The following is a 10,125-nucleotide window of genomic DNA, read 5'->3' on the forward strand; positions in this document are numbered from 1 at the left end:
ACTCCCTCGTCCTTTACTTAAGGTCTACCTAAAACTAAGGTCCTCACACCTGAAGGTTCACCTCCACCCACCCACCACCACCCCCACCCACTCCCACTGGGAGAGGCCCAGACGGAAAAGCCAAGTGTATAAGATCAGGACGAACACACAAACCCAGACGACGTCACATGAAATAGCTGTGAAACTTTTTTTTTTTTTTTGGAGGATCATACGATGCAAAAACAATTATGCAAACTTTCTATTTTGCTGTTTGATTCTACGTCATTCTCTGAGAGGCGACTGTAGCTGTGCTGCGTTGATCCACGCCTGTAGTGCAGGGTGAGGCCACACGGTGTAAAAATGCATATTTTACATGAGTTATTTTTGTAAGAGGCCACCATTATGCAGCCGTCTGTCCGCGTCGTCAGCCTTTTTCTCCTGCGTTCAGAGGCTCATGTACATTGAATGTGTTATGTGTTCATGAATTATGTTATCACTAGTTTTAGGTTCACTCCACTGTACATGCACACTTCCAGTTTATGTCCGATAGCGTCTGAATAGTGTCTCCTCTGATTGTAACTCTTTACTGCTGTGTCTTGTTTTTGAGAGTAAAACTCCAGTTGTACACACAAGTGAGAGGAAATTAACGATGAGTAAATGAATCCCTGTGTCCACCTAGTGGAGGAGAGATGAAGAGTTGAAGAGATGAAAAATTTAAACTGAGTGGATCTGAGAGAGAGGAGCGTCGATGTTTAGATTAAAAACACACTCGGCTGAACGCCCGACTTGTCAATGTGATTATTGGTTAAAACAATCAGTGAAATATTGATCTTTGATTTTTATCTGGTACACAGTCCATGCACAGTGTTGTGGTGACAGCTGAAGGGTCATAGGGTCAAAACCCACCTGCAGAGATCTGCACATCCTCACTTCCTGCTCTAATTTTGTACGTTTGGGAGAAGAAAACAAAATGAAGAAAAGTCAGAGCTCCTCTAGTTTCCATGTGAGGCCCCACGTCCACCCAAACTCACATGACTCCAGGCTCATCCCACCACCCTCTCCTGTTAATTTAACAACCCCCACCCCCGACCTCCGCCCAAAACACACACACATCCACCCTTCTCCAACCCAAACCCTGGCTTGAAATGTTCGAACACCTCTCCCTCTGCATGTCCTTGTGGTCAAGGTTAGATGGGTGCATGGTTTTAAAAAAAAATTAAAAATAAATAAATGCAGCAGACAAATCCTTTGTTTTTCCCCCAAAGTCTTTCAAAGGTGAAAGTGTATTTCATTTAACATTCAGCAATAAAAAAGAACCTTCCCCCCCACCCATGTCATTCCTGAAATATGCTAGAAAAAAGAGAAAACAACTGCGAGATTGTCATAGATTGTAAAATAAAATGAAAAATGAATCCACCTGTTCATATGAGAAAATAAATCTTTATTCATATCATTTTTCACGATGCAGTTATTTCTGTAGAAACGCTTTGCTCTGATTTCCCCCCCTTCTTCTCCCTTTTCTTTCTTTTATCTGTGCTCTGAGTGACTCCTCGTGAACGGCATGTTTGAGGAGCACGCACATTAGAACGGCGTGCAGAAATATGATCTGTTTAATCTGGATCTATAAATTACCACAGAGCTTTTTCTGTTTTTTTTTTTAAAAAAAAAAAGACGTTTGGACTCTTAGAAGTGACAGCTCCTACAGTAGTTGCCAGATGCACATAAAAACACACAGCCTGCGTGATAGCTGAAGGCTGTTAAATTATATAACAACACATAATGGACAGGGATTTTATGAGCAACATCCCATTAAAAATCACTGCAGCTTTGGTAAAGATTTCCAAAACTGCTGGGAGCTGCGCTGGAATTTCTTAAATACAACAAACTCTTTTTTTTTACAGAGGTTTCAGGCTGGAGATCATTCTAAACCGTATAGTTTTTGGAATAGAAATTTAGCAAAGCATTTGCATTAATTCACCACAAGATGGCGACAGAAGCGAGATTCACTCATTTTTTTTGACATTTTTTTCTTTTTACAAAATGAATCAATGAAGATTTTACTTTACAAGTACTTTATCTGAAAGTAATCAGGGTTAAATTCAGCAAAGCATTTGCATTAATTCACCACAAGATGGCGACAGAAGCGAGATTCACTCATTTTTTTTGACATTTTTTTCTTTTTACAAAATGAATCAATGAAGATTTTACTTTAAAAGTACTTTATCTGAAAGTAATCAGGGTTTCTGTGATATTGTCAAAGTACTAAAAAATAAAACGTTATAATTTTGGATCCACAGAAATGAAAACTGGAAATGTCAATTATTAGTACTGTTGCATTTATGGCGATGACTTTTTACTAACCTCGCTTAAATCAATTATTTTGAAGAATAACTCAATTACAAAATTGAAATAAATTGAAAAAATATTTATTTTACACATTCCAACAATGTACAATATAAAATAAAATCTTGACCTTAATTCAAGAACTGCCACACCAATATTAACAGACAGCATTATATTTTAAAATATATATTTACTAGGTTCACGTGGTGTGTGTGTGTGTGTGTGTGTGTGTGTGTGTGTGTGTGTGTGCAGGGTAACTGCCCTTTTGTCCTTTTATATCTAACCTGCATGATTCTTGGTTTTCTAAATCTCAAACATTAAACCAAACTATAACTATCCAGCAGGGGGCGGGACCCGCAGCTCCATGGATGCCAGGTGCTGACGTTGAAGAAGAAGAGTGGAGAAGGAGAAGGAGAAGTTTGGATCATCTCACTCTGTTGTAAGTCACACATCTTAAAGCGATCAATAACAGTCACAGCAGGAGGTCACACTGGTTTACAGTGATCCACAGACACGTGTCACATGGTACGTTTTTAATTTTTTAATCCAGTCAGTCATTGGTAGATTAAACAAAAACAAACATAACTAATATTTAACTTAAGCTGTGGCTCAGCAGCAGGATGCGTCCAACCACCGATGGTCTGAACATGTGACCATCACTAAATAGATGATTGACGTTTGAGAAGTAAAGAATTAAACATTAAAGTGGTGCATTTTAAGCCTTTTATTATTATTTTTTTATCATGCTTGGACGACCGCGGAATAGTTTGTCCGTTTAAAGTTTGACCGTGGAGACCAGTGTGTCTGTGATGACAGTCCAGGGTCAAAGGTCAGGTTGAAGCTGAGGCTGTAGGTGAGATGTTAAAATGTGCCTTTATTCTGTCACCATTTATAGACTGGATTTAATCAGTGCCTGAAGACCGAGACAGTAACTGTTGGTTCATCTCCAGTCCACCGTTAGATGGTGCTGTTTCTCCTGTTCTCCAGCGTCACATCTTATGATGTTGTTTCTTGTTTAACTTTCTTATCTTTATTATGTTTTAAACATCTCTATGATGCAGCAGGCTTTTTAAAAAAAACTTTATCTTTGTTATGTTTTAAACATCTCTATGATGCAGGGCTGAGTTAAAAAATGCTAAGAAAAACTTTTTAAAAAGTCTAAAAATCAATTCTCTGTCTCTCCATCTCCTCCGTGTTCCACTCTTTCTTCTTCAGTTTCTGTTTCCATCAGATAAATCTGACGTAAAGACTTTATTTTTACTATTTTATTTATCCTAGAGGTTGATTTGATTCTCACGCTTTTCATCAAATCAGTATTTACAGACATTAACTGCGTTTCTGACATCATAAAGGATAATGTGATAATTTTAAAAACATACCGTGAAAAATATATTTGGTTTAATTTATTAAACGATAAACAAAAACTTTTATTTAAAAGAAAAAAACTTTTCCTGTGAGTTTGTAGCGACTCGTTACAGTGTATGACCTATGAAAAAAAAAAAAAAAAAATCACATTGTTGCTCCATTTGTAAAACTGCCACATGACACAATAGCGGTCCCTGTGGTGGAATCACAGACGGACGGGGCCTCAGAGACAGGCGGACGCCCTCAGGCAGCCAGCTTCAGCAGGTTCATCTCCGTCTTTTGCAATATTATCGTTTCCTTTGTGGACTTTTTGGAAGGTCTCCCGGATCCCCTGCGCAGAAAATAGAAAATGCAAATAAAAATAAAGCTGTCAGAGATGTTCCAGAGAGTTCTCTGCTCTCTGCTGACTGTGGAAGACGCAGAAAATAGAAGGAGAGATGAACTCGTCACCACTCCTGCAGCTCCAGTCCTACCTGTCCTCCACGTCCTGGATGGTGTCAGGCAGTGGTGAGCCCAGTGTTTCTGGGAGGAAAATTGCCGCCACGCCGCTCAGAATGGGGGCTCCGCCGTAGATCACGCCAGGGAGCCACGGAATGTAGTCGCCGGCCAGGAGCACCATGGGAGCCACCATGGCTCCTACACGGGCCATCATGGAAGCCCAGCCCATGCCAGTCTGTCTGAGGGGGAATGTGGACAAGCATTTGCTCACTGGCCACCTGTTGGTCACTTGTCAAACTTTCAGATTTCATACTAAATCAACTTCATGTGGGAAAACCTTCGTCAACACCACCTGCTGGAGAGCAGTAGTCAGTGCATCAAATGAAAACAACAAACACATTTATTAAAAAAGTAATGTAGGGTTGTGAGAAAATATACCACTGAAATATGGCGATATGTCATTTCACAATACTCAATACTTTGATGCAGTGTAAAAGTTATTTTATTACCAATTAACAGTCAAATATTCATGGCGTCCTACAATTACGTTATTTTTTTATCAATACGTTGTTGCGCCTATATTATCGCAATATATTGTATTATATCGCAAAGGCAGAAAAATAGAGAGAGAAAAAACTAAAACGGCAAAAATGTCAGAAGACAAAAAAAATTAACAAAATAGTAAAAACAGGAAGAGATAAAAAGAAAGGCCAAAAAAAGCTGACAAAAATAAAAAGATGTGAAAGAAAAGAGGACGAGGAAAAATAAAGTCAGATTTATTATTAAACCTTCAAATCAATGCGCGCTTAATGATTCATCCTGTTGAGGTTGATGGTTGATGTTGGTTTGAAATCGTTAATCTTCACCTCGTAAAAAAAAAAACCCTCACATGTTCTGATCACCAGCCGCACCGTCTTTAAACGTGAACATTTGTTTTCATCGTTAAACTCTGAGGTCCAGTGTGTAGAAAACTAACTTTACGTCTGTTGAAGTAGGACTCACCTGATGATGGTGGGGTACAGTTCTCCAGCGTAGAGGTAGCAGCAGTTGAACGACGCAGCCAGACAACCTTTACCCACGACAGCCAGAGAGGTTCGAATCAGCTGTTTATCTGCTCGGACATAAGAGAGGAAATGCTTAAAAAAAATATATATATTATTATTATTTATGTACATGTATGACATACATGTCAGTGGTTGTACGGGGTTGGACTTCTCATTACAGGGTTGTTGGTTTGACCTGTCGTTCAGAGCCGCTGTGGCGTGTTAACCAAGCAGCAGCAACACATGTTTAATTGCGTGTCCTGTTTATGTACAACGTATGTACAGTACGTGTTGTAGCTTCTCCGAAAAAGTATTGATTTAGAGACAAAGTCCCTCAGTTTATGTTGTAACTCCCTTTAAATGAATGCTCGTTAAAGTGCCCCCATCACATGACCGTTGCCAACGTTAAATACCGCACGGATAAGAACAGAGAAGACTGAACCTGAGCGCAGAGAATCCATATATTCTTGATAAGGAGCCTCGTTTTATCTAAACGTAGCCATAAAAAAAGTTAATCATTACGGGCTTTATGGGCTCGTGTCGCCAGCGAGGCTTAAAGATCGCATAGGACACAGGGCTAGCCAAGGTTAGTAAGTGGTTACTTCAGGCTTTGACACGAGGAACTGAATAAATAACCCTGAGCAACGCCACTGGACCAAACTGAAGACGTACCGTGAGGAACCACCAGGTTCAGTAGAACCGTGATCCCCGCCAGGATGAGGACGCCGCTCTGTGACGGACGACGTCCGATCATGCTCATGGTCACGGTGATGACAACTTTAGCGGGGATGTCCACCGCGCCGAAGATCACTTGGATCAAGTAGATGTCCACCCCGAATTTCTGCAGGTCCATGGCCAGGCCGTAATACGCAAAGCTGGTCGACAACCTGGAGAAACGTACACCCGTCATGGAATCACCGCAGTACGTCTGAAGCTAGGTTTCTGTACCACGTTGAGCTGAGAACCGTACCAGACGGCACTGACGCAGATCGTCATTGTCCTCATTGTCGGAGTCTGGAACAGATCCAGGTAGGTGTAGGAGCCCTGGGCTGAGGCCATCTCCTTCTTCATGGACTCCTGCAGAACCTGTTCACAGAGGAGTCAAAGACTTCCATCATTTCAAAATTTAATGGGAAAAAAAAAAAAACTCAGGCGGCTGACGCAAAAGTGAAAAAAACCCTTGGGCTTCCTTCCTTACGTTCATATCAATTTTCTCGCCCTCCTCCGAGCGTCCGTTAAACCTGGCCACTCGTTTCAGGTTCTTCAGAGCCTGCTCTGATTTATTATTCAGCACCAACCATCTCGAGGATTCAGGAAACCACCTGAGTGACAGGTCTTTGTTACTGCAGTGCTAATACTTAGTCTCGAGAGTTTCACTTTAACAGCAGCAGGCCGCTCACCAGGCGACGAGGAAGAAGACGTAGAAAGGAAAGGAAACGGCCATCGTTAGCCACCTCCAGTCACGGATGAAGTAGGCTATGATCACGAGAAGCAGCTGACCTATGGTGTAGCAGTAGCCGGTCAGGGTTCCGATCACTGTCCGAACACGGGTCGGGATCCACTCCACAACTGGAATAAAATGTTTTAAAAAACAGCAGCACATACTGTGAAGATGATTGGTCAGTCTGTCGACGTCTACATTTGTACAAACTTATATATTTTAATGAAACTAATAATTCTGTCATTATAAATATATGAGAATGATTGACAGGTCTGTGGACTTTCTCCTCTAGAGATCTTCTCTAACCTGATGTTCAGATGGAACAGAGCCTGAGACTAGGATCAAACTGGGACCAAGAAAAACCTTGTATATACAGTATACCGTCGTACCTGTAGTATTGCATTATATTCTGACCAGTACACACCGATATTACTGTGATTATTTGGAATGAATGATGACGTACTGAGAGAGAAAGTGTTGAGTCCCAGTCCAGACAGAGCCATGCCGCAGCCGAAGCGGAACAGACAGTAGAGGGTGAAGGAGTTGGAGAAAGCAACACATGTTCCTGACACCGCCATCAGGAGGTGAGCGATCAGCAGGAGGATACGACGACCGTACCTGAGAGTCACGGACATTTGTCAGAAAACTGTGAGGTTTTTAAGAGACGGCAGAGAGTGAGGTGAACGGTACCTGTCTGACAGAGCTCCAAAGGCCAGAGCTCCCACAAGAACACCTCCCATGTAGACGGTCTGAGCCATTTGTTTCAAAGAGCGCAGATCACAGACCAAATCCCACTGACACAAGGGGAAAAAAAAAAGTTAAAAACATTTTATTCTTTGACCACAAAACGTTTGGGATCTGAGAGTAGAAAACCTCAGATATGATGGTGGACGTCCTCTCAGTCGTGTTGTAGAACCATCCGTTCTGGCATCCCTGAAGATCCACTTCCACACCATCCTCGGCATCGAACCCATCTCCTGAACTGGAGCTCCCGTTGTCGGCCAGGAGGTGCCACTGTGGAGCAGCGTACCGCTGGCACCTCTGTGGCCGGCCCGCTCGGTCCAGTGGCACCGTGATCAACAGAGCTTCTTCTGGACTCATGTGAGACAGAGACACGTTGGTGTGGCCCCTGCAGTAGTGAGATGGAACTGCAGCCACAAAGTTCTGCAGCAGGTTATGACTGGCCATCATCATGACTGGGACGGCGAGGAGAACCACGTGGACGACTTGGAAGCGACCCACGCTGCCGACCTGCTCCAGAAGGTCGCCGAAAGCCATTTTCACAGGAGGTCACTCAGTGAAAATAAAAAATAATAAAAAAAAAAATCTCCTTCAGGATCCAGGAGTCTGAGAACCTGTGAAAATGTTGAAGAACAGAAGTGAGTGGGCTCGACTCTGGTACCTGTTCAGTCTTGGATTTGATGGAAGTATCAACCTGGGCTCGACTCTGGTACCAGTTCAGTCTTGGATTTGATGGAAGTATCTACACAGTACTGTCAGTATATGTACATGCTCATTAAAATACTCACAGTTTTGTTCCTGCAAATCGATCCAAAGAAAGTTTCCTTTTCAGAAAAACCAAAAGGGGAAAAAAAAAAAGTTATCCTGCGAATGCAGCGTGGAGTATAATCGTCTGTAGAATTCCAACAGCTTTCCCTGAACTTTGGATTATTGCAACCTCTGCGGGAATAAGCCTCTCACACTCTCCAGCGGAGGGAGCCGAGTCCTCGCTGCCTATGATCGGACCGCGGTCGAAGCGAGTTTCAGCATCGACGGCCGACATGAAACTGTGCTCACTTCTAATCTTCTTTAAGATGCACTCCCTCCCTTTATGAGTTACTCAGTCTGGAGCAGCACTTGACAGACGCGTGTGTGTGTGTGTGTGTTTGTTTATAATCATTGAGAACTAGTCATTATCCACATAAACCTGACGTTCATCTGTAAACGATAAGATTTATTTATTTACTCCAGAACAAACCGTTCCTTCTCCTAACTGGACAGTGACTTTTTTATTTTTTATTTATTTACCTTTGACCGTGACCTTTCTTCCTTTTCTTAACTTGGTGTTAAAGGATGATGTTCAATAAGTCAATAAGTCACCGTGTGGTAACAATCAATAACACTTGTAGGTGAAGAGGCACAGACTCAGAAGAATGACGTGCAGAAATGAGCGTTTGGATTTGATGACTGGAGTTCAGCTCCGTCACAGCCTGATGTGTGTCGGTGTTTTATATTTTGTATTTTTGGTTGTTTTTTTTTATCATTGTCAGCGTGATGTCACACCATGTGAAGCTGCAGATGTAACAGAGAGAAACAACAAACTCTCCACATCTTCAGCTGCACCAGTCTGACCGAGACTGTGTTCTGTGTGAAAAATTATAGTTGCGTAATCAACTTCTGAAAATATTTGTCTCTTCCAGTACCACCAGTACGACAACATTAAAGTACAAAGTGCAGCTAGGAGTATTTGGAGTATTTTGTCAGAGTGCACAATGAAGTAGTACTGCAACTACACACATAGAGAGAGAGAGAGAGTGGGGGGGGTGGTCTCTGACTCACCCTAATCCATTTGATAAGCTGTTCCCTCTGCGTACCACTAGTAGGAGCCAAAGTATCTCCTGTACTTCACGTATCACATTTTATCAAATCAACCAGCCTGCAGTACCTCTGCAAACCCCATAGGGGTCACGACCTCTACCTTAATTTACCTAAAAAAAAGATAGTGATAGAGGGCGCTAGACTCTAATTAGGCACCAACTCTGACGCAGGATGAGATTCACGTGATCACACTAAACTGACCGAAGGTGTGAATGTGAGTGTGAATGTGAGTGTGAATGTGAGTGTGAATGTGAGTGTGAATAGATGTTGGTCTTTTTACAGCCGTTAGATTATTTTGATATCTTTCTTAGATTCTGTTTTACTTGGGATTTTCAGATGAACGTTGGCTTCTAAAATCTACCATGTCAGACGTTAATCTAAAACTTAGAGATGTTTACTCCCCCTCATCCCCTCACCCTCCACCCCCTCATCACCACACGCAACAACACAACCACATCCATCACAACTGTGTTCTTTGTCTCCTTTTCTGTTAATCTTTATCTCTGCCTGGTGTTTGAGAAAACAACCAACCAAAAAAAAAAATCTTCTCCTTCTCCTTCTTCTTCTTTTTTTTTCTTCTTCTTTTTTTCTTGTTCTTCTTCTTCTTTTCTTCTTCTTCTTCTTCTTTTTTTCTTCTTCTTCTTCTTTTTTTCTTCTTTTCTTCTTCTTCTTCTTCTTCTTTTTTTTTCTTCTTTTTCTTCTTCTTCTTCTTCTTCCTTTTCTTCTTCTTCCTCTTCTTCTTCTTCTTCTTCTTCTTCCAGGGTTTTATTTTCTTCTTGCAAAAGGTTTGTGAATTCGAACCACATCTACAGAATTCTCATTGCCATTGGGTTATTGATAAACCAAAGTTAAAGCACCAATATGTAGATTTTTTACTGCCATCTAGGGGTGAATTTGTGCAATGTAACACATATATTC

The 10,125-nt window shown here is 41.7% G+C and overlaps 1 protein-coding gene and 1 long non-coding RNA gene across 2 annotated transcripts in view; one reads left to right on the forward strand and one right to left on the reverse strand.

The window, feature by feature from the left end:
- The window catches only part of LOC107990077 (uncharacterized), a 4,611-nt gene extending 1,271 nt beyond the window's left edge, over window positions 1–3,340 (forward strand). Inside the window, exon 2 of the long non-coding RNA XR_003052830.1 lies at window positions 2,664–3,340. This is a non-coding gene — a long non-coding RNA (uncharacterized LOC107990077). The remainder of the gene's footprint in view (window positions 1–2,663) is intronic.
- Window positions 3,341–3,403: 63 nt separating this feature from the next.
- On the reverse strand, window positions 3,404–8,446 carry slc22a6l (solute carrier family 22 member 6, like). Its single transcript, XM_008333520.3, has 11 exons — window positions 8,139–8,446; window positions 7,483–7,964; window positions 7,300–7,403; window positions 7,073–7,227; window positions 6,569–6,737; window positions 6,367–6,490; window positions 6,139–6,254; window positions 5,841–6,055; window positions 5,128–5,236; window positions 4,161–4,364; window positions 3,404–4,018 (listed from the first exon to the last, which is right to left on the reverse strand). The coding sequence occupies exons 2-11, from the start codon at window positions 7,885–7,887 to the stop codon at window positions 3,931–3,933; spliced, it is 1,689 nt and encodes a 562-aa protein (XP_008331742.1). The 5' UTR covers window positions 7,888–7,964; window positions 8,139–8,446; the 3' UTR covers window positions 3,404–3,930.
- Between the last annotated feature and the right edge of the window lie 1,679 nt (window positions 8,447–10,125).

Source organism: Cynoglossus semilaevis, chromosome 19 (genome assembly GCF_000523025.1).
Source record: "Cynoglossus semilaevis isolate Cse_v1.0 chromosome 19, Cse_v1.0, whole genome shotgun sequence".
NCBI classification, from domain to species: Eukaryota; Metazoa; Chordata; class Actinopteri; order Pleuronectiformes; family Cynoglossidae; genus Cynoglossus; species Cynoglossus semilaevis.

Excerpts from the sequence above, each read along its gene's own strand:
- slc22a6l (XM_008333520.3), bottom strand. The coding sequence starts at position 7,887 with ATGGCTTTCGGCGACCTTCTGGAGCAGGTCGGCAGCGTGGGTCGCTTC. Across the intron at positions 6,491-6,568 it reads GTCTTCTTCCTCGTCGCCTG|GTGGTTTCCTGAATCCTCGA; the intron begins GTGAGCGGCCTG and ends CCTGTCACTCAG. Across the intron at positions 6,255-6,366 it reads GCGAGAAAATTGATATGAAC|GTTCTGCAGGAGTCCATGAA; the intron begins GTAAGGAAGGAA and ends CTCTGTGAACAG.